Below are 25,501 nucleotides of genomic sequence, written 5' to 3' on the forward strand. Positions count from 1 at the left end.
GCACACTATACATATACAGAGCGCAGATCCGGAGGACGCACACCTGGCACACAATACATATACAGAGCGCAGATCCGGAGGACTCACACCTGGCACACTATACATATACAGAGCACAGACCCCAGAGGACGCACCCCTGGCACACTATACATATACAGAGCACAGACCCCAGAGGATGCACACCTGGCACACTATAAATATACAGAGCACAGACCCGGAGGACGCACACCTGGCACACTATACATATACAGAGCGCAGATCCGGAGGATGCACACCTGGCACACTATACATATACAGAGCGCAGACCTCAGAGGACGCACACCTGGCACACTATACATATACAGAGCGCAGACCCCAGAGGATGCACACCTGGCACACTATACATATACAGACCACAGACCCCAGAGGACGCACCCCTGGCACACTATACATATACAGAGCGCAGATCCGGAGGATGCACACCTGGCACACTATACATATACAGAGCGCAGATCCCAGAGGATGCACACCTGGCACACTATACATATACAGAGCGCAGACCCCAGAGGATGCACACCTGGCACACTATACATATACAGAGCGCAGATCCGGAGGATGCACACCTGGCACGCTATACATATACAGAGCGCAGATCCCAGAGGATGCACACCTGGCACACTATACATATACAGAGCGCAGATCCGGAGGATGCACACCTGGCACACTTTACATATACAGAGCGCAGATCCGGAGGATGCACACCTGGCACACTATACATATACAGAGCGCAGATCCGGAGGATGCACACCTGGCACACTATACATATACAGAGCGCAGATCCGGAGGATGCACACCTGGCACACTATACATATACAGAGCGCAGATCCGGAGGATGCACACCTGGCACACTATACATATACAGAGCGCAGATCCGGAGGATGCACACCTGGCACACTATACATATACAGAGCACAGACCCGGAGGACGCACACCTGGCACACTATACATATACAGAGCGCAGATCCGGAGGATGCACACCTGGCACACTATACATATACAGAGCGTAGATCCGGAGGACGCACACCTGGCACACTATATATATACAGAGCGCAGACCCCAGAAGATGCACACCTGGCACACTATACATATACAGAGCTCAGACCCCAGAGGATGCACACCTGGCACACTATACATATACAGAGCGCAGACCCCAGAGGACGCACACCTGGCACACTTTACATATACAGTGCGTAGACCTGGAGGATGCACACCTGGCACACTATACATATACAGAGCGCAGACCCCAGAGGACGCACACCTGGCACACTATACATATACAGAGCGCAGACCCCAGAGGACACACACCTGGCACACTATACATATACAGAGTGCAGATCCGGAGGATGCACACCTGGCACACTATACATATACAGAGCTCAGACCCCAGAGGACGCACACCTGGCACACTATACATATAAAGAGCGTAGACCCCAGAGGATGCACACCTGGCACACTATACATATACAGAGCATAGACCTTGAGGATGCACACCTGGCACACTATACATATAAAGAGCGCAGACCCCAGAGGACGCACACCTGGCACACTATACATATACAGAGCGCAGACCCCAGAGGATGCACACCTGGCACACTATACATATACAGAGCGTAGACCCCAGAGGACGCACACCTGGCACACTATACATATACAGAGCGCAGACCCCAGAGGACGCACACCTGGCACACTATACATATAAAGAGCGCAGACCCCAGAGGACGCACCCCTGGCACACTATACATATACAGAGCGCAGACCCCAGAGGATGCACACCTGGCACACTATACATGTAAAGAGCGTAGACCCCAGAGGACGCACACCTGACACACTATACATATACAGAGCGCAGACCCCAGAGGATGCACACCTGGCACACTATACATATACAGAGCACAGACCCCAGAGGATGCACACCTGGCACACTATAGATATACAGAGCGCAGACCCCAGAGGATGCACACCTGGCACACTATACATATACAGAGCATAGACCTGGAGGACGCACACCTGGCACACTATACATATAAAGAGCGTAGACCCCAGAGGACGCACACCTGGCACACTATACATATACAGAGCGCAGACCCCAGAGGATGCACACCTGGCACACTATACATATACAGAGCGCAGACCCCAGAGGATGCACACCTGGCACACTATACATATACAGAGCTCAGACCCCAGAGGATGCACACCTGGCACACTATACGTATACAGAGCGCAGACCCCAGTGGACGCACACCTGGCACACTATACATATACAGAGAGCAGACCCCAGAGGACGCACACCTGGCACACTATACATATACAGAGCGCAGACCCCAGAGGACGCACACCTGGCACACTATACATATACAGAGCGCAGACCCCAGAGGACGCACACCTGGCACACTATACATATACAGAGCGCAGACCCCAGAGGACGCACACCTGGCACACTATACATATACAGAGCACAGACCCCAGAGGATGCACACCTGCCACACTATACATATACAGAGCGCAGACCCCAGAGGACGCACACCTGGCACACTATACATATACAGAGCGCAGACCCCAGAGGAACCTCGCCTGTCACACTTTACATATACAGAGCTCAGACCCCAGAGGATGCACACCTGGCACACTATAAATATACAGAGCGCAGACCCCAGAGGACGCACACCTGGCACACTATACATATACAGTGCGTAGACCTGGAGGATGCACACCTGGCACACTATACATATACAGAGCGCAGACCCCAGAGGACACACACCTGGCACACTATACATATACAGAGCGCAGACCCCAGAGGATGCACACCTGGCACACTATACATATACAGAGTGCAGACCCCAGAGGACACACACCTGGCACACTATACATATTCAGAGCGCAGACCCCAGAGGATGCACACCTGGCACACTATACATATACAGAGCGCAGACCCCAGAGGACGCACACCTGGCACACTATACATATACAGAGCACAGACCCCAGAGGATGCACACCTGGCACACTATACATATACAGAGCACAGACCCCAGAGGATGCACACCTGGCACACTATACATATACAGAGTGCAGACCCCAGAGGACGCACACCTGGCACACTATACATATTCAGAGCACAGACCCCAGAGGATGCACACTTGGCACACTATACATATACAGTGCGTAGACCTGGAGGATGCACACCTGGCACACTATACATATACAGAGCGCAGACCCCAGAGGACACACACCTGGCACACTATACATATACAGAGCGCAGACCCCAGAGGATGCACACCTGGCACACTATACATATACAGAGTGCAGACCCCAGAGGACACACACCTGGCACACTATACATATTCAGAGCGCAGACCCCAGAGGATGCACACCTGGCACACTATACATATACAGAGCGCAGACCCCAGAGGACGCACACCTGGCACACTATACATATACAGAGCACAGACCCCAGAGGATGCACACCTGGCACACTATACATATACAGAGCACAGACCCCAGAGGATGCACACCTGGCACACTATACATATACAGAGCGCAGACCCCAGAGGACGCACACCTGGCACACTATACATATACAGAGCGCAGACCCCAGAGGACGCACACCTGGCACACTATACATATACAGTGCGTAGACCTGGAGGATGCACACCTGGCACACAATACATATACAGAGCGCAGACCCCAGAGGATGCACACCTGGCACACTATACATATACAGAGCGCAGACCCCAGAGGATGCACACCTGGCACACTATACATATACAGAGTGCAGACCCCAGAGGACACACACCTGGCACACTATACATATTCAGAGCGCAGACCCCAGAGGATGCACACCTGGCACACTATACATATACAGAGCGCAGACCCCAGAGGACGCACACCTGGCACACTATACATATACAGAGCACAGACCCCAGAGGATGCACACCTGGCACACTATACATATACAGAGCACAGACCCCAGAGGATGCACACCTGGCACACTATACATATACAGAGTGCAGACCCCAGAGGACACACACCTGGCACACTATACATATTCAGAGCGCAGACCCCAGAGGATGCACACCTGGCACACTATACATATACAGAGCGCAGACCCCAGAGGATGCACACCTGGCACACTATACATATACAGAGCATAGACCTGGAGGACGCACACCTGGCACACTATACATATAAAGAGCGTAGACCCCAGAGGACGCACACCTGGCACACTATACATATACAGAGCGCAGACCCCAGAGGATGCACACCTGGCACACTATACATATACAGAGCGCAGACCCCAGAGGATGCACACCTGGCACACTATACATATACAGAGCGCAGACCCCAGAGGATGCACACCTGACACACTATACATATACAGAGCGCAGACCCCAGAGGACGCACACCTGGCACACTATACATATACAGAGCACAGACCCCAGAAGTTGCACACCTGGCACACTATACATATACAGAGCTCAGACCCGGAGGACGCACACCTGGCACACTATACATATACAGAGCGCAGATCCGGAGGATGCACACCTGGCACACTATACATATACAGAGCACAGACCCGGAGGACGCACACCTGGCACACTATACATATACAGAGCGTAGACCTGGAGGACGCACACCTGGCACACTATACATATAAAGAGCGTAGACCCCAGAGGACGCACACCTGGCACACTATACATATACAGAGCGCAGACCCCAGAGGATGCACACCTGGCACACTATACATATACAGAGCGCAGATCCCAGAGGATGCACACCTGGCACACTATACATATACAGAGCGTAGACCTGGAGGATGCACACCTGGCACACTATACATATACAGAGCGCAGACCCCAGAGGACGCACACCTGGAACACTATACATATACAGAGCGTAGACCTGGAGGACGCACACCTGGCACACTATACATATACAGAGCGCAGACCCCAGAGGACGCACACCTGGAACACTATACATATACAGAGCGTAGACCTGGAGGACGCACACCTGGCACACTATACATATACAGAGCGTAGACCTGGAGGACGCACACCTGGCACACTATACATATACAGAGCGTAGACCCTAGAGGACGCACACCTGGCACACTATTCATATACAGAGCACAGACCCCAGAGGACGCACACCTGGCACACTATACATATACAGAGCGCAGACCCCAGAGGACGCACACCTGGCACACTATACATATACAGAGCGCGGACCCAGAGGACACACACCTGGCACACTATACATATACAGAGCGCGGACCCAGAGGACGCACACCTGGCACACTATACATATACAGAGCGTAGACCTGGAGGATGCACACCAGGCACACTATACATATACAGAGCGCAGACCCCAGAGGACGCACACCTGGAACACTATACATATACAGAGCGTAGACCTGGAGGACGCACACCTGGCACACTATACATATACAGAGCGTAGACCTGGAGGACGCACACCTGGCACACTATACATATACAGAGCGTAGACTCCAGAGGACGCACACCTGGCACACTATTCATATACAGAGCGCAGACCCCAGAGGACGCACACCTGGCACACTATACATATACAGAGCGCGGACCCAGAGGACACACACCTGGCACACTATACATATACAGAGCGCGGACCCAGAGGACGCACACCTGGCACACTATACATATACAGATCACAGATCCAGAGGACGCACACCTGGCACACTATACATATACAGAGCTCAGACCCCAGAGGACGCACACCTGGCACACTATACATATACAGAGCGTAGACCTGGAGGATGCACACCTGGCACAGTATACATATACAGAGCGCAGACCCCAGAGGATGCACACCTGGCACACTATATATATACAGAGTGCAGACCCCAGAGGACGCACACCTGGCACACTATACATATACAGAGCGTAGACCTGGAGGACGCACACCTGGCACACTATATATATACAGAGCGCAGACCCCAGAGGATGCACACCTGGCACACTATACATATACAGAGCATAGACCTGGAGGATGCACACCTGGCACACTATACATATACAGAGCACAGACCCCAGAGGATGCACACCTGGCACACTATACATATACAGAGCATAGACCTGGAGGATGCACACCTGGCACACTATACATATACAGAGCACAGACCCCAGAGGACGCACACCTGGCACACTATACATATACAGAGCGCAGACCCCAGAGGACGCACACCTGGCACACTATACATATACAGAGCACAGACCCCAGAGGATGCACACCTGCCACACTATACATATACAGAGCGCAGACCCCAGAGGACGCACACCTGGCACACTATACATATACAGAGCGCAGACCCCAGAGGACACACACCTGGCACACTATACATATACAGAGCTCAGACCCCAGAGGATGCACACCTGGCACACTATACATATACAGAGCGCAGACCCCAGAGGATGCACACCTGGCACACTATACATATACAGAGCACAGACCCCAGTGGACGCACACCTGGCACACTATACATATAAAGAGCGCAGACCCCAGAGGACGCACACCTGGCACACTATACATATAAAAAGGGTAGACCCAGAGGACACACACTGTACATATACAGCGCACAAAGAAAGGGAGATGCCCACCCCGAGCCCTCCCTATCGCTAAATGGAAAATGTTGAGTGTGTACTGTGGAGCTGGCGCTGCCTTCTGCACCTGTCACTGTGGGCGTGAACTCAGCGATTTCTTCACATACGTGCCGTATGCATCTAAGCCTATCCCACAGGATACAGTCTGATGCATCTAAGCCTATTCTGCGTTCCTCTGCCTCATGGTGGCATGTCTGACCCTCTTTGTGACCCCTCCAGCTCTGCCTCACTTCACCACCAGTAAGAGGCGCTCCGAGGTGCGTGTGACATCCGGGCAGTCAGCAGAGTTTGTATCAGAGACTTCGGAAGAAAACGTCCGGGTTTTATGGAATAAAGACGGGAAAGAGATTCGACAATCGAAGAGATTCCAGCTGGAAACCGCAGGAAAACTCCAGAAGCTGCTGATCTCCTCCGTCCACAAGGAAGATGAGGGGACGTACACGTGCAGCATCGGGGATGACGGCGTCACATTCTCCTTACAGGTCACAGGTACGTTACGTGAGCCCAAGCCCGAATACTGAGACATGCAGTCCTGACACCGCCACCTTGTGCACAGGATGCCTGTCTAACAGACTGACCAAACTCTTCACCTCTTTAAAGTGTAAGGAAACTTCATATAATTATCAGCCTCTGTAAAGCTCTAAATCTTTACAATAATGTAAATGTAAATCATTCAGCTGCGGCGATGAAAACTAAATCTCTGAGCACTAAAAAGTATTCGGAGGACACCTGAGCGTGCTCGAGAAATCTCAAGTAACGAGTATATTCGCTCATCACTAATCATCAAACATTAGTTGTTCAATGAGCCCGTGTTCCTGTCTTGCAAAGACAGAAGACAATAATATCAAGAATCGACTTGTAAACAAACAATCTATGGTTCATGACCACCTGAAAGTAGATGTCTGGATAAATAACATTAAATGCTGTGTCCTAACAATGCTCTTTTAGAAACTGCTTTAAACGGCTGCTCTAGCAAGAATCTGTGCTCAAACACTTTATAACAACTCCCCTTGTGTGAGCCCCTGCGCTCCCCTCCCCATGCTCAGACAGCAAGTGTTTGTAAATAGCATGCTTCCTGCTGGAGCAGCAGATCAAAGCAGCTTCTAAAAGAGCATGAATTAGGCAGGAAAAAACATGGAGTTTAGAGAGAAGTAAGCAAAATAATGTAATGAAGTATTTTATAAAGATTCATAACTTTACAAAGGCTGATTAATAATTAAATGGAAATATACTTACTCTCTCTGATCTCTGTATGCTGACAGTAAAACATAAAGCAAAATCAAAAGCTGCAAAACATATACAATGTGCACCTATGGTTATAAAATGATCACCTCCCCTTCTGCAGCTGCAGATGGAGAACTGTCACAAATATTGGGTTTATGCTGCACCTCTTGGATGCTTCTTTTTCACTCCGATGATCACATGGATGCTTCCTATGGTGTTGTGAGAGCTGTTTTGTGTGCTCTTACCCAAGAAATGTTTTCTCTCCACTCTCCCTTCCCCCCTCCTCACATCATTTACAGAGAGAAGCTGCGGCTCCATCCTCCTTCTTTGTCACACCACACACAGAAAGAGAGAAGCTGCAGCTCCATCCTCCTTCTTTCTCCCACCACACACAGAAAGAGAGAAGCTGCAGCTCCATCCTCCTTCTTTCTCACACCATGCACAGAAAGAGAGAAGCTGCAGCTCCATCCTCCTTCTTTCTCCCAGCACACACAGAAAGAGAGAAGCTGCAGCTCCATCCTCCTTCTTTCTCCCAGCACACACAGAAAGAGAGAAGCTGCAGCTCCATCCTCCTTCTTTCTCCCAGCACACACAGAAAGAGAGAAGCTGCAGCTCCATCCTCCTTCTATCTCCCACCACACACAGAGAGAGAGAAGCTGCAGCTCCATCCTCCTTCTTTCTCCCAGCACACACAGAAAGAGAGAAGCTGCAGCTCCATCCTCCTTCTTTCTCCCAGCACACACAGAAAGAGAGAAGCTGCAGCTCCATCCTCCTTCTATCTCCCACCACACACAGAGAGAGAGAAGCTGAAGCTCCATCCTCCTTCTTTCTCCCAGCACACACAGAAAGAGAGAAGCTGCAGCTCAATTCTCCTTCTTTCTGACACCACACACAGAAAGAGAGAAGCTGCAGCTCCATCCTCCTTCTTTCTCCCACCACATAGAGAGAGAGAGAGAAGCTGCAGCTCCATCCTCCGTCTTTCTCAGACCATGCACAGAAAGAGAGAAGCTGCAGCTCCATCCTCCTTCTTTCTCCCACCACACACAGAAAGAGAGAAGCTGCAGCTCCATCCTCCTTCTTTCTCCCACCACACACAGAAAGAGAGAAGCTTCAGCTCCATCCTCCTTCTTTCTCCCACCACACACAGAAATAGAGAAGCTGCAGCTCCATCCTCCTTCTTTCTCCCACCACACACAGAAAGAGAGAAGCTGCAGCTCCATCCTCCTTCTTTCTCCCACCACACACAGAAAGAGAGAAGCTGCAGCTCCATCCTCCTTCTTTCTCACACCATGCACAGAAAGAGAGAACCTGCAGCTCCATCCTCCTTCTTTCTCCCACCACACACAGAAAGAGAGAAGCTGCAGCTCCATCCTCCTTCTTTCTCACACCATGCACAGAAAGAGAGAACCTGCAGCTCCATCCTCCTTCTTTCTCCCACCACACACAGAAAGAGAGAAGCTGCAGCTCCATCCTCCTTCTTTCTCCTACCACACAGAAAGAGAGAGAAGCTGCAGCTCCATCCTCCTTCTTTCTCCCAGCACACACAGAAAGAGAGAAGCTGCAGCTCAATCCTCCTTCTTTCTGACACCACACACAGAAAGAGAGAAGCTGCAGCTCCATCCTCCTTCTTACTCCCACCACTCACAGAAAGAGAGAAGCTGCAGCTCCATCCTACTTCTTTCTCCCACCACATAGAGAGAGAGAAGCTGCAGCTCCATCCTCCTTCTTTCTCCTACCACTCACAGAAAGAGAGAAGCTGCAGCTCCATCCTCCTTCTTTCTCCCACCACACACAGAAAGAGAGAAGCTGCAGCTCCCTCCTCCTTCTTTCTCCCACCACACACAGAAAGAGAGATGCTGCAGCTCCATCCTCCTTTTTTCTCCCACCACACACAGAAAGAGAGAAGCTGCAGCTCCATCCTCCTTCTTTCTCCCACCACACACAGAAAGAGAGAAGCTGCAGCTCCATCCTCCTTCTTTCTCCCACCACACACAGAAAGAGAGAAGCTGCAGCTGCATCCTCCTTCTTTCTCCCACCACTCACAGAAAGAGAGAAGCTGCAGCTCCATCCTACTTCTTTCTCCCACCACACACAGAAAGAGAGAAGCTGCAGCTCCATCCTCCTTCTTTCTCCCACCACACACAGATAGAGAGAAGCTGCAGCTCCATCCTCCTTCTTTCTCCCACCACGCACAGACAGAGAGAAGCTGCAGCTCCATCCTCCTTCTTTCTCCCACCACGCACAGAAAGAGAGAAGCTGCAGCTCCATCCTCCTTCTTTCTCCCACCACGCACAGACAGAGAGAAGCTGCAGCTCCATCCTCCTTCTTTCTCCCACCACACACAGAAAGAGAGAAGCTGCAGCTCCATCCTCCTTCTTTCTCCCACCACTCACAGAAAGAGAGAAGCTGTAGCTCCATCCTCCTTCTTTCTCCCACCACACACAGAAAGAGAGAAGCTGCAGCTCCATCCTCCTTCTTTGTCACACCACACACAGAAAGAGAGAAGCTGCAGCTCCATCCTCCTTCTTTCTGACACCACACACAGAAAGAGAGAAGCTGCAGCTCCATCCTCCTTCTTTCTGACACCACACACAGAAAGAGAGAAGCTGCAGCTCCATCCTCCTTCTTACTCCCACCACTCACAGAAAGAGAGAAGCTGCAGCTCCATCCTACTTCTTTCTCCCACCACATAGAGAGAGATGCTGCAGCTGCATCCTCCTTCTTTCTCCCACCACACACAGAAAGAGAGATGCTGCAGCTCCATCCTCCTTCTTTCTCCCACCACACACAGAAAGAGAGATGCTGCAGCTCCATCCTCCTTCTTTCTCCCACCACACACAGAAAGAGAGAAGCTGCAGCTCCATCCTCCTTCTTTCTCCCACCACACACAGAAAGAGAGAAGCTGCAGCTCCATCCTCCTTCTTTCTCACTCCACACACAGACAGAGAGAAGCAGCAGCTCAATCCTCCTTCTTTCTCCCACCATGCACAGAAAGAGAGAAGCTGCAGCTCCATCCTCCTTCTTTCTCTCACCATACACAGACAGAGAGAAGCAGCAGCTCCATCCTCCTTCTTTCTCCCACCACACACAGAAAGAGTGAAGCTGCAGCTCCATCCTCCTTCTTTCTCCCACCACACACATAAAGAGAGAAGCTGCAGCTCCATCCTCCTTCTTTCTCCCACCACACACAGAAAGAGAGATGCTGCAGCTCCATCCTCCTTCTTTCTCCCACCATACACAGACAGAGAGAAGCTGCAGCTCCATCCTCCTTCTTTCTCCCACCATGCACAGACAGAGAGAAGCTGCAGCTCCATCCTCCTTCTATCTGACACCACACACAGACAGAGAGAATCTGCAGCTCCATCCTCATTCTTTCTGACACCACACACAGAAAGAGAGAAGCTGCAGCTCCATCCTCCTTCTTTCTCCCACCATGCACAGAAAGAGAGAAGCTGCAGCTCCATCCTCCTTCTTTCTCCCACCATACACAGAAAGAGAGAAGCTGCAGCTCCATCCTCCTTCTTTCTCCCACCACACACAGAAAGAGAGAAGCTGCAGCTCCATCCTCCTTTCTCACACCACACACAGACAGAGAGAAGCAGCAGCTCCATCCTCCTTCTTTCTCCCACCATGCACAGAAAGAGAGAAGCTGCAGCTCCATCCTCCTTCTTTCTCCCATTACACACAGAAAGAGAGAAGCTGCAGCTCCATCCTCCTTCTTTCTCCCACCACACACAGAAAGAGAGAAGCTGCAGCTCCATCCTCCTTCTTTCTCCCACCATACACAGACAGAGAGAAGCTGCAGCTCCATCCTCCTTCTTTCTCCCACCACACACAGAAAGAGAGAAGCTGCAGCTCCATCCTCCTTCTTTCTCCCACCACACACAGAAAGAGAGAAGCTGCAGCTCCATCCTCCTTCTTTCTCACACCACACACAGACAGAGAGAAGCAGCAGCTCCATCCTCCTTCTTTCTCCCACCACGCACAGAAAGAGAGAAGATGCAGCTCCATCCTCCTTCTTTCTCTCACCATACACAGACAGAGAGAAGCAGCAGCTCCATCCTCCTTCTTTCTCCCACCACGCACAGAAAGAGAGAAGCTGCAGCTCCATCCTCCTTCTTTCTCCCACCATGCACAGAAAGAGAGAAGCTGCAGCTCCATCCTCCTTCTTTCTCCCACCACGCACAGACAGAGAGAAGCTGCAGCTCCATCCTCCTTCTTTCTCACACCGTGCACAGAAAGAGAGAAGCTGCAGCTCCATCCTCCTTCTTTCTCCCGCCACACACAGAAAGAGAGATGCTGCAGCTCCATCCTCCTTCTTTCTCCCACCATACACAGACAGAGAGAAGCTGCAGCTCCATCCTCCTTCTTTCTCCCACCATACACAGACAGAGAGAAGCTGCAGCTCCATCCTCCTTCTTTCTCCCATTACACACAGAAAGAGAGAAGCTGCAGCTCCATCCTCCTTTCTCCCACCACACACAGAAAGAGAGAAGCTGCAGCTCCATCCTCCTTCTTTCTCCCACCATACACAGACAGAGAGAAGCTGCAGCTCCATCCTCCTTCTTTCTCCCACCACACACAGAAAGAGAGAAGCTGCAGCTCCATCCTCCTTCTTTCTCCCACCACACACAGAAAGAGAGAAGCTGCAGCTCCATCCTCCTTCTTTCTCCCACCACACACAGAAAGAGAGATGCTGCAGCTCCATCCTCCTTCTTTCTCCCACCACACACAGAAAGAGAGAAGCTGCAGCTCCATCCTCCTTCTTTCTCACACCACACACAGACAGAGAGAAGCTGCAGCTCCGTCCTCCTTCTTTCTCCCACCACACACAGACAGAGAGAAACTGCAGCTCCATCCTCCTTCTTTCTCCCACCACACACAGAAAGAGAGAAGCTGCAGCTCCATCCTCCTTCTTTCTCCCATCATACACAGAAAGAGAGATGCTGCAGCTCCATCCTCCTTCTTTCTGACACCACACACAGAAAGAGAGAAGCTGCAGCTCCATCCTCCTTCTTTCTCCCACCATACACAGAAAGAGAGAAGCAGCAGCTCCATCCTCCTTCTTTCTCCCACCACACACAGAAAGAGAGAAGCTGCAGCTCCATCCTCCTTCTTTCTCCCACCACACACAGAAAGAGAGAAGCTGCAGCTCCATCCTCCTTCTTTCTCCCACCACACACAGAAAGAGAGAAGCTGCAGCTCCATCCTCCTTCTTTCTCACACCACACACAGACAGAGAGAAGCTGCAGCTCCATCCTCCTTCTTTCTCCCATCATACACAGAAAGAGAGAAGCTGCAGCTCCATCCTCCTTCTTTCTCCCACCACACACAGAAAGAGAGAAGCTGCAGCTCCATCCTCCTTCTTTCTCCCACCACATAGAGAGAGAGAAGCTGCAGCTCCATCTTCCTTCTTTCTCCCACCACACACAGACAGAGAGAAGCTGCAGCTCCATCCTCCTTCTTTCTCCCATCATACACAGAAAGAGAGAAGCTGCAGCTCCATCCTCCTTCTTTCTCCCACCACACACAGAAAGAGAGAAGCTGCAGCTCCATCCTCCTTCTTTCTCCCATCATACACAGAAAGAGAGATGTTGCAGCTTCATCCTCCTTCTTTCTCCCACCACACACAGAAAGAGAGAAGCTGCAGCTCCATCCTCCTTCTTTCTCCCACCACACACAGAATGAGAGAAACTGCAGCTCCGTCCTTCTTCTTTCTCCCACCACACACAGAAAGAGAGAAGCTGCAGCTCCGTCCTCCTTCTTTCTCCCACCACACACAGAATGAGAGAAGCTGCAGCTCCGTCCTCCTTCTTTCTCACACCACACACAGACAGAGAGATGCTGCAGCTCCATCCTCCTTCTTTCTCCCACCACATAGAGAGGGAGAAGCTGCAGCTCCATCCTCCTTCTTTCTCCCACCATACACAGACAGAGAGAAGTTGCAGCTCTCTCCTCCTTCTTTCTCCCACCACACACAGAATAAGAGAAACTGCAGCTCCATCCTCCTTCTTTCTCCCACCACACACAGACAGAGAGATGCTGCAGCTCCATCCTCCTTCTTTCTCCCACCACATAGAGAGAGAGAAGCTGCAGCTCCATCCTCCTTCTTTCTCCCACCATGCACAGACAGAGAGAATCTGCAGCTCCATCCTCCTTCTTTCTGACACCACACACAGAAAGAGAGAAGCTGCAGCTCCATCCTCCTTCTTTCTCCCACCACATAGAGAGAGAAAAGCTGCAGCTCCATCCTCCTTCTTTCTCCCACCATGCACAGAAAGAGAGAAGCTGCAGCTCCATCTTTCTTCTTTCTCCCACCACATAGAGAGAGATAAGCTGCAGCTCCATCCTCTTTCTTTCTCCCACCATACACAGAAAGAGAGAAGCTGCAGCTCCATCCTCCTTCTTTCTCCCACCATGCACAGAAAGAGAGAATCTGCAGCTCCATCCTCCTTCTTTCTCCCACCACATAGAGAGAGAGAAGCTGCAGCTCCATCCTCCTTCTTTCTCCCACCACATAGAGAGAGAGAAGCTGCAGCTCCATCTTCCTTCTTTCTCCCACCACACACAGACAGAGAGAAGCTGCAGCTCCATCCTCCTTCTTTCTCCCACCACATAGAGAGAGAGAATCTGCAGCTCCATCCTCCTTCTTTCTCCCACCACGCACAGACAGAGAGAAGCTGCAGCTCCATCCTCCTTCTTTCTCCCACCACATAGAGAGAGAGAGAGAAGCTGCAGCTCCATCCTCCTTCTTTCTCCCACTACGCACAGACAGAGAGAAGCTGCAGCTCCATCCTCCTTCTTTCTCCCACCACACACAGAAAGAGAGAAGCTGCAGCTCCATCCTCCTTCTTTCTCCCACCACACACAGAAAGAGAGAAGCTGCAGCTCCATCCTCCTTCTTTCTCCCACCACATAGAGAGAGAGAAGCTGCAGCTCCATCCTCCTTCTTTCTCCCACCATGCACAGAAAGAGAGAAGCTGCAGCTCCATCTTCCTTCTTTCTCCCACCACATAGAGAGAGAGAAGCTGCAGCTCCATCCTCTTTCTTTCTCCCACCATACACCGAAAGAGAGAAGCTGCAGCTCCATCCTCCTTCTTTCTCCCACCATGCACAGAAAGAGAGAATCTGCAGCTCCATCCTCCTTCTTTCTCCCACCACATAGAGAGAGAGAAGCTGCAGCTCCATCCTCCTTCTTTCTCCCACCACATAGAGAGAGAGAAGCTGCAGCTCCATCTTCCTTCTTTCTCCCACCACACACAGACAGAGAGAAGCTGCAGCTCCATCCTCCTTCTTTCTCCCACCACATAGAGAGAGAGAATCTGCAGCTCCATCCTCCTTCTTTCTCCCACCACGCACAGACAGAGAGAAGCTGCAGCTCCATCCTCCTTCTTTCTCCCACCACATAGAGAGAGAGAGAAGCTGCAGCTCCATCCTCCTTCTTTCTCCCACCACATAGAGAGAGAGAGAAGCTGCAGCTCCATCCTCCTTCTTTCTCCCACCACATAGAGAGAGAGAGAAGCTGCAGCTCCATCCTCCTTCTTTCTGCCACCAGATAGAGAGAAGCTGCAGCTCCATCCTCCTTCTTTCTCCCACCACACACAGAATGAGAGAATTATTATTATTATCATTATTTATTTATATAGCACCATTGATTCCATGGTGCTGTACATGAGAAGGGGTTACATACAAGTTACAAATATCACATACAGTAAACAAACTAACAATGACGGACTGATACAGAGGGGCGAGGACCCTGCCCTTGCGGGCTTACATTCTACAGGATTATGGGGAAGGAGACAGTAGGTTGAGGGTTGAATCTGCAGCTCCATCTTCCTTCTTTCTCCCACCACATAGAGAGAGAGAAGCTGCAGCTCCATCCTCCTTCTTTCTCCCACCACACACAGAAAGAGAGAAGCTGCAGCTCCATCCTCCTTCTTTCTCCCACCACACACAGACAGAGAGAAGCTGCAGCTCCATCTTCCTTCTTTCTCCCACCATGCACAGACAGAGAGAAGCTGCAGCTCCGTCCTCCTTCTTTCTCCCACCACATACAAAAAGAGAGAAGCTGCAGCTCCGTCCTCCTTCTTTCTCCCACCACATACAGAAAGAGAGAAGCTGCAGCTCCATCCTCCTTCTTTCTCCCACCACATAGAGAAAGAGAGAAGCTGCAGCTCCATCCTCCTTCTTTCTCCCACCACACACAGACAGAGAGAATCTGCAGCTCCATCCTCCTTCTTTCTCCCACCACATAGAGAGAGAGAAGCTGCAGCTCCATCCTCCTTCTTTCTCCCACCACGCACAGACAGAGAGAAGCTGCAGCTCCATCCTCCTTCTTTCTCCCACCACATCGAGAGAGAGAGAAGCTGCAGCTCCATCCTCCTTCTTTCTCCCACCACATAGAGAGAGAGAGAAGCTGCAGCTCCATCCTCCTTCTTTCTCCCACCAGATAGAGAGAAGCTGCAGCTCCATCCTCCTTCTTTCTCCCACCACACACAGAATGAGAGAATTATTATTATTATCATTATTTATTTATATAGCACCATTGATTCCATGGTGCTGTACATGAGAAGGGGTTACATACAAGTTACAAATATCACATACAGTAAACAAACTAACAATGACGGACTGATACAGAGGGGCGAGGACCCTGCCCTTGCGGGCTTACATTCTACAGGATTATGGGGAAGGAGACAGTAGGTTGAGGGTTGAATCTGCAGCTCCATCCTCCTTCTTTCTCCCACCACATAGAGAGAGAGAAGCTGCAGCTCCATCCTCCTTCTTTCTCCCACCACACACAGAAAGAGAGAAGCTGCAGCTCCATCCTCCTTCTTTCTCCCACCACACACAGACAGAGAGAAGCTGCAGCTCCATCCTCCTTCTTTCTCCCACCATGCACAGACAGAGAGAAGCTGCAGCTCCGTCCTCCTTCTTTCTCCCACCACATACAAAAAGAGAGAAGCTGCAGCTCCGTCCTCCTTTCTCCCACCACATACAGAAAGAGAGAAGCTGCAGCTCCATTCTCCTTCTTTCTCCCACCACATAGAGAAAGAGAGAAGCTGCAGCTCCATCCTCCTTCTTTCTCCCACCACATACAGAAAGTGAGAAGCTGCAGCTCCATCCTCCTTCTTTCTCCCACCACATAGAGAAAGAGAGAAGCTGCAGCTCCATCCTCCTTCTTTCTCCCACCACACACAGACAGAGAGAATCTGCAGCTCCATCCTCCTTCTTTCTCCCACCACATAGAGAGAGAGAAGCTGCAGCTCCATCCTCCTTCTTTCTCCCACCACGCACAGAAAGAGAGAAGCTGCAGCTCCATCCTCCTTCTTTCTCCCACCACGCACAGAAAAAGAGAAGCTGCAGCTCCATCCTCCTTCTTTCTCCCACCACGCACAGAAAGAGAGAAGCTGCAGCTCCATCCTCCTTCTTTCTCCCACCACACACAGAAAGAGAGAAGCTGCAGCTCCATCCTCCTTCTTTCTCCCACCACGCACAGAAAGAGAGAAGCTGCAGCTCCATCCTCCTTCTTTCTCCCACCACATAGAGAGAGAGAAGCTGCAGCTCCATCCTCCTTCTTTCTCCCACCACGCACAGAAAGTGAGAAGCTGCAGCTCCATCCTCCTTCTTTCTCCCACCACATAGAGAAAGAGAGAAGCTGCAGCTCCATCCTCCTTCTTTCTCCCACCACACACAGACAGAGAGAATCTGCAGCTCCATCCTCCTTCTTTCTCCCACCACATAGAGAGAGAGAAGCTGCAGCTCCATCCTCCTTCTTTCTCCCACCACGCACAGAAAGAGAGAAGCTGCAGCTCCATCCTCCTTTCTCCCACCACGCACAGAAAGAGAGAAGCTGCAGCTCCATCCTCCTTCTTTCTCCCACCACGCACAGAAAGAGAGAAGCTGCAGCTCCATCCTCCTTCTTTCTCCCACCACACACAGACAGAGAGAAGCTGCAGCTCCATCCTCCTCTCTCCCACCACACACAGACAGAGAGAAGCTGCAGCTCCATCCTCCTTCTTTCTCCCACCACACACAGAAAGAGAGAAGCTGCAGCTCCATCCTCCTTCTTTCTCCCACCACATAGAGAGAGAGAAGCTGCAGCTCCATCCTCCTTCTTTCTCCCACCACACACAGACAGAGAGAAGCTGCAGCTCCATCCTCCTTCTTTCTCCCACCACACACAGAAAGAGAGAAGCTGCAGCTCCATCCTCCTTCTTTCTCCCACCACATAGAGAGAGAGAAGCTGCAGCTCCATCCTCCTTCTTTCTCCCACCACACACAGACAGAGAGAATCTGCAGCTCCATCCTCCTTCTTTCTCCAACCACATAGAGAAAGAGAGAAGCTGCAGCTCCATCCTCCTTCTTTCTCCCACCATGCACAGACAGAGAGAATCTGCAGCTCCATCCTCTTTCTTTCTCCAACCACATAGAGAAAGAGAGAAGCTGCAGCTCCATCCTCCTTCTTTCTCCCACCACACACAGAAAGAGAGAAGCTGCAGCTCCATCCTCCTTCTTTCTCCCACCACATAGAGAGAGAGAAGCTGCAGCTCCATCCTCCTTCTTTCTCCCACCATACACAGACAGAGAGAAGCTGCAGCTCCATCCTCCTTCTTTCTCCCACCATACACAGACAGAGAGAAGCTGCAGCTCCATCCTCCTTCTTTCTCCCACCATGCACAGACAGAGAGAATCTGCAGCTCCGTCCTCCTTCTTTCTGACACCAATTTAAATCAGTGCTGCCAAAAATGTTGGATCTTGGGAGGAGTTAGGGTGAGATGGGGTTTTGGTCATGACCACCCATCAAGCTAATGAAATGCTCCTCCAGTCTCAGACTGGCACGCCGCTCATGAAAGGCGTCCATGTAATGAAGTGGTGTGCGCCTCTTAATGAACTTGGCGCCTTCTGCTCCTTTTAAGGGACACTGTCACCTGAATTTGGAGGGAACAATCTTCAGCCATGGAGGCGGGGTTTTTGGGTTTTTGATTCACCCTTTCCTTACCCGCTGGCTGCAATATTGGATTGAAGTTCATTCTCTGTCCTCCGTAGTACAGGCAATCTTGCCTTGCGCAGGCGTGTACTATGGAGGACAGAGAATGAACTTCAATCCAATATTGCAGCCAGCGGGTAAGGAAAGGGTGAATCAAAAACCCCGCCTCCATGGCTGAAGATTGTTCCCTCCAAATTCAGGTGACAGTGTCCCTTTAAGACTGGCATACGGCGAGGTGTACTGTCCTGATGGGGCGGCCTCTGCATGTTCTGCAGAATGAGAGCAGCTGGGAAGAGGCCTCTCTGCGGCTCCAGACATCCGCCCCAACATCTCCGTGAAGACCAAGCGTGTTACACAAGTGACCCAGGGAGAGAGCAGGGGCAGGAGACTAGCGAGAGTCTGGCCGCAAGATCCCAGCCCCAAGCTATCTATAACGCACATGTAGCTGTGTCAGTGATGTGTACAGCAATAACGTTACATGGCCTGTCCACTCCTGCACTAATGACAAGTCAACCATTGAATGATATGCAAATGAGGCCAAAGTGCTATGGTAGATCTGAAACCTCTGTCGCTCCAGCTCTTTTCCCTGCCCAGCGCCGCTGCCTCCTTCACTGATGGCTCCTTTGCTTGACATCACTTAGTACAGAGGCTGTCAGTCAACAGGAAGTGGCAGGGCTGGCAGGGAAAAGAGCTGGAGTGACAGAGTCTTCAGATCTACCATAGCTCCTCAGCCTCATTGTATGTGAATTCAAAGGGGGACTTCTCAGGAATGGACCGGTCATGAAAAGGTATCGCTGAAAGAGCCACATTTGCATATAAATAGTTTTGGGGCGACAGATTCTCTCTATGGAAGACCAGAGTTTCTTTTATTACAGGAAATGCTGCAGGAGGTAAAGGGAACGTTCCTAGAAGTAGATCGCTGCTGTGCTGCCCACAACCACTGCCTCTGCCCCGTCTCTCATGACCCCGTTGAGGTCGGCTTGTTTTGGCTTTATAGCAGGGTCGGTTTCAAGCCCTGGGGTCCAGGTTGACTCTCCTTTCCCACACACATGCACAGCTAATAATTCGTTGGAATCAAATCTTCCAGCCTGCTGTTGAGAAGATCAGGACTGGGGCAGATCTTCCACACTCGCCTTCACAGTGCTGAACACGTAGACTACAGCCTGTGGACTGACGCGTATGTGAGGGGGCTGCCCCAGCTCTGCAGCCCACCGGGGAATTCTCCAACTCTGCAGTGGCACAGTCCAAGCCAATTTACAGCATCACACCAGAATTTTTTATGGCAAAGGAGGTTCTCCGGCAGACAAGGAGATGTGGATCCAGGCTGCAGAAAGGAGGAGTGCTGCTGACCCCAAGTATCGCAGAGATTATACAGTACATATTCAACATTGCTGGTTTACACAAAATGACTATGAGCATTGCACGTTAAGTTTCATCTACAGGAGACGAGACGATTCCTGTATGACTTGTAATAACCTCTTCTTGCTGTAGAACCAGTGCCGGCCTTCATTAACCAGGACAAGGTCCACAAGGCGGTGGTGGCCAAATTGACCGAGAGCGCCACCCTGAGCTGTGAGGTCTCTGAGGGGAAGACTGAGGTGAAATGGTACAAGGATGGAAAGCTGATCACCTCCAGCAAGAAACTGAAGGTGGAGACTGAGGGCAAATGTCGACGTCTGGTGGTGGAGCCGGTGGAGAAGAAAGATGCCGGAGATTACAGCTGTGAGGCGACTGGACAGAAGATCAACTTCAAGATCAGCGTCAAAGGTCAGTGTCAAGTGGGAGAAATCGCAAACCTTACAAAGTAAAAGGTAAAACTCTGCAAATAGACCCAAGCAGTTGGCATGGTATAACAGCAGAATTATGAGCGCTGCTCTGAATGTTACTGGAGTGTAAGATATGATAAAGCTTGAGTTTTACAGAAGAAAAGTAAAATAAATCAATTATTTAACACTTATTAAAACATTTTAAGTTTCTTAAAGTAAAATTCTACTTCTGCTGCAATCAGCAGCAAGCTTTCCGCTGGTCAAAAATGGGTGCCATCTGCCCATTACAGTTCCTGCTTTAAGGCGTCAGGTCATGACTTAAAATTTCTGCCCAGAGCTGGATTACTAATTTAACCACTTAATATCTCATGTACACTTATTAACACCGCTACTTTTACTTGCCAATTCCTTTACTATAAACCTATGATCTTCTTCATGTAGAACCAGAGCCGCCATTTGTTAACCAGGGCAAAATCCAGAAGGAGGTGGTGGCCAAACTGACTGAGAACGCCACCCTGAGCTGTGAGGTCTCGGAGGGGAACACTGAGGTGAAATGGTACAAGGATGGGAAACTGATCACATCCAGCAAGAAACTGAAGGTGGAGACTGAGGGCAAATGTCGGCGTCTGGTGGTGGAGCAGGTGGAGAAGAAAGATGCCGGAGAGTACAGCTGTGAGGCAGCCGGAGAGAAGATCAACTTCAAGATCAACGTCAAAGGTGAAATTATGAAGGAATACTCCTCCTTGGATGTGAATTCCAATGAATTTCTGGGCCTTGTGTATGATGATGTACAATAACAAATTGTATTGTGGTACCGTGTTAGCCAGAAAAATCGAGGTGAATATTTTTCTGCCCAATGATGACAAAAGTATTCTGGGAGTGATACCTTTATTGGCGAACCAGAAAATAATATGTTTGCAGCTTTCAGAGCACAGAGGCTCCTTCTTCAGGCAAGATTACAAATAGATTAATAAGAAAAAAGCACAATATTTAAAGAATACTACAGAAGGACATTTGTTAGGGGGTGGGAGGTGTGAGGCCTCCTAAAGATAAGCCAAGGAAATCAAATTAGGCATTTTCTTAAGGTACCTTCACACTGAACAACTTAACAACGATATCGCTAGCGATCCGTTACGTTGCAGCGTCCTGGATAGCGATATCGTTGTGTTTGACACGCAGCAGCGATCGGGATCCTGCTGTGACATCGCTGGTCGGAGCTAGAAGGCCAGCACCTTATTTCGTCACTGGATCACCCGCTGACATCGCTGAATCGGCGTGTGTGACGCCGATGCAGCGATGTCTTCACTGGTAACCAGGGTAAACATCGGGTTACTAAGCGCGGGGCCGCGCTTAGTTACCCGATATTTACCCTGGTTACCATTGTAAATGTAAAAAAACCCAAAAACTACATACTTACATTCCGGTGTCTGTCGCGTCCCTCGCCGTCAGCTTTCCGCACTGACTGAGCGCCGACCGTAAAGCAGAGCACAGCGGTAACGTCACCGCTCTGCTTTACATCCGGCGCTGACACAGTGCAGGGAAGCTGACGCCGGGGGACAGACAGCGGAAGGTAAGTATGTAGTGTTTGTTTTTTTTTACTTTTACAATGGTAACCAGGGTAAACATCGGCTTACTAAGCGCGGCCCTGCGCTTAGTAACCCGATGTTTACCCTGGTTACCCGGGGACCTCAGCATCGTTGGTCGCTGGAGAGCGGTCTGTGTGACAGCTCTCCAGCGACCACACAACGACTAAACAGCGACGCTGCAGCGATCGGCATCGTTGTCTATATCGCTGCAGCGTCGCTTAATGTGACGGTACCTTTACAAATGGAGAGACAGTGGGAACAATGTTCTTAGTTATCTGGAGTCCGTCTGGTGGAGGTGTGAATGGTATCCATGTAGTGACTCATAAATCCAGGGGTTACACTGAGTCCTAGAGTCATAGAAGTGAACATCTTCATTAGCTTGAATTCCCAAATTTCCCTTTCCCTGTGGTCCTTAAAATGACCTTTTAGTATTAAGACGTTTATATCTGCCATACTCTGTCCAGGTCCAGAGAAATGTTTTCCCACCGGTGCGTCCACTTCATTCCTGATTGTGTGTCTGTGTAGATTCATCCTAGGTTGTAGTCTTTGCATAGTTTCCCCAATATAGAGACCTCCAGGGCACCTCGTACATTGTATCATGTCACCACGTTGGAGGATGTATATGAGAAGGAACCCGTGACCTTATAGTCCTGATTTGTGTTTGGTACACGGACTATATCTTCCTTAGGATGCTGATGTGGGGATTGTATGTGGAGGTTCCCTGTTGTTATCCTCTCTCTGTCTGTAATCCAGGAGGCTGTTTCTTGGGATCCTTGTAGCCCTGTGGATCCGCTCATCTATTACCAGTGGATGGGATCCTTGTTGTAGGAATGTATTCCTCAGTGATCGCAGCTGTAATTCCCTGTCTTTACTGTCTGAACAGATCCGAATATACCTCAGGGCTTGACTGTAGATGATGGATTTTTTTATGTGTCTTGGATGAAATCTGTTCCATCTGAGATAAGCTGGACGTCCGGTGGGCTTGTGGTAAATGGATGTCTGTATGGCATTGTCCTTGATGTATATGGTCATGTCCAGAAAATGTATTTGGGTCTTTGAAAAGTTGAGGATGAGCTTGATGGTTGGGTGGTACTTGTTGAAGTTATTGTGGAAGGTGAGTAGATCATTGTTTGAGCCTGTCCAGATTATTAGCAGATCATCAATGTAGCGGAAGTATGCAAGAGGTTTAACAGAACAAGATGACAAAAATTCATCCTCTAGTTTCGCCATAAATAATTAGCATATTGTGGGGACATTTAGCTTCCCATGGCGCTGCCCATACACTGTTGGTATAAATTGTTCCCAAAAGAAAAAGAGTTGTGATGGAGCACAAACCTGATAAATTGCAGTGTTGGTTCTGTGGCTAGATTACATGCTGCAATTCCATCCTCATGAGGAATGTTGGAATAGAGAGACTCTACATCCATGGTGGCTAGTAGAGTAGAGTGGGCCCAGCGCTGACAATCTGCAAAGAATATCCGTGGTGTCCTGGATATAGCTGGGCGTGCGCCTCACCAAGGGTTTCAGAATGTTCTCCACCCAGCCTGAGATATTCTCAGCTAACGTTCCAATACCAGAGATGATCGGCCTCCCAGGATTACCTTCTTTATGTATTTTAGGCAACATGTAGAAGGTACCGATTCGGGGATTGTCTGGTATTAGTTCCAGCAGTGAGGATGAAGTGGAATCAGATCCATTGATGATATGTGTTAGTTCCTCTGTGTATTTTTTGGTCGGATCTCCCTGAAGTGGAGTGTAGTATTTTATATCCAAGAGTTGTCTGTCTGCTTCCTGGATGTAATCTGTCGTGTTCATCATGACTACAGCTCCTCCTTTGTCTCCTGGTTTGATGATGATATTGTTGTTGGCTTTTAAGGTTTGTATGGGTTTTCTTCCCTCTGTACTGATATTTTGCGGCACTTTATGGTGTCTGTCCAAAATGTCAGATTTAACTTTTTTACGGAAACAGTCAATGTAGTGATCCAGCGTTTGGTTGTGCCCAGGTTGTGGGGTCCAGTATGTCCTCTTTTCAGTTTGTCCTCTTTTTCTTTTTTGCTGTCGTTCAAATTGTCTTGTGATATCTTCATAGTTATGAAAGAATTCTTTGAGTCGCAATCTGCAGAAGAATTCCTCGATATCACTACAGAACTGAGCCCTATCCAGTTGTTTTGTAGGACAGAATGTCAGTCCCTTTGATAGAACATGCATTTCTCCTGCGCTACAACAGAGGACGATGGATTAAAATGATTCTGTAGATTGGGCTTATCTTCAACTACATTGAGACCTGCTTTCTTCCTGAGTCTGTCCAGTTTCTTTTTCTCATTGATAATGAGGTGATGTTGTAAATTGTTGTAGAATTCCTGCAATGTCTCCTTGATTACACATGAACCCGGTCCTTGTAGTCGGTCCTGTTGGTAATTTATCTCTTTATGGATGGTCCTCTTCTTGTGGTAGAAAAATCCAATTGGATGATTCCGCAGTCTCTTAGATGATCTGTAACAAAGTTTCTGGGCCTTGTATAGAAACGCTAGTGAAGTTCTGGGCCATGTGTAGACTCCCATATGAAATTCAGGGATTCAAGCTTCAGGAGGCTAATTTGCATATTCCAGGTGCCTTCTGGGAGAAGCGAAGTCTCCCTAAGCTAGAAGATCGTTGGGTACAGCCGGGACCAGCTGCTTCGAAAGCATCACCAAACCAGGGATTCAAGCTTCAGGAGGCTAATTTGCATATTCCAGGTGCCTTCTGGGAGAAGCGAAGTCTCCCTAAGCTAGAAGATCGTTGGGTACAGCCGGGACCAGCTGCTTCGAAAGCATCACCAAACCAGGGATTCAAGCTTCAGGAGGCTAATTTGCATATTCCAGGTGCCTTCTGGGAGAAGCAAAGTCTCCCTAAGCTAGAAGATCGTTGGGTACAGCCGGGACCAGCTGCTTCGAAAGCATCACCAAACCAGGGATTCAAGCTTCAGGAGGCTAATTTGCATATTCCAGGTGCCTTCTGGGAGAAGCGAAGTCTCCCTAAGCTAGAAGATCGTTGGGTACAGCCGGGACCAGCTGCTTCGAAAGCATCACCAAACCAGGGATTCAAGCTTCAGGAGGCTAATTTGCATATTCCAGGTGCCTTCTGGGAGAAGCGAAGTCTCCCTAAGCTAGAAGATCGTTGGGTACAGCCGGGACCAGCTGCTTCGAAAGCATCACCAAACCAGGGATTCAAGCTTCAGGAGGCTAATTTGCATATTCCAGGTGCCTTCTGGGAGAAGCGAAGTCTCCCTAA

At 49.9% G+C, this 25,501-nt stretch overlaps 1 protein-coding gene across 1 annotated transcript in view; it reads left to right on the plus strand.

The window, feature by feature from the left end:
* The window catches only part of OBSCN (obscurin, cytoskeletal calmodulin and titin-interacting RhoGEF), a 655,700-nt gene that overhangs the window by 84,015 nt on the left and 546,184 nt on the right, over nucleotides 1–25,501 (plus strand). The window contains exons 7-9 of the mRNA XM_069730488.1: nucleotides 6,888–7,157; nucleotides 20,371–20,646; nucleotides 21,087–21,362. Of these exons, the coding sequence (XP_069586589.1) occupies nucleotides 6,888–7,157; nucleotides 20,371–20,646; nucleotides 21,087–21,362 (822 nt within the window). The remainder of the gene's footprint in view (nucleotides 1–6,887; nucleotides 7,158–20,370; nucleotides 20,647–21,086; nucleotides 21,363–25,501) is intronic.

This window comes from Ranitomeya imitator, chromosome 6 (genome assembly GCF_032444005.1).
Source record: "Ranitomeya imitator isolate aRanImi1 chromosome 6, aRanImi1.pri, whole genome shotgun sequence".
Lineage (NCBI taxonomy): Eukaryota > Metazoa > Chordata > Amphibia > Anura > Dendrobatidae > Ranitomeya > Ranitomeya imitator.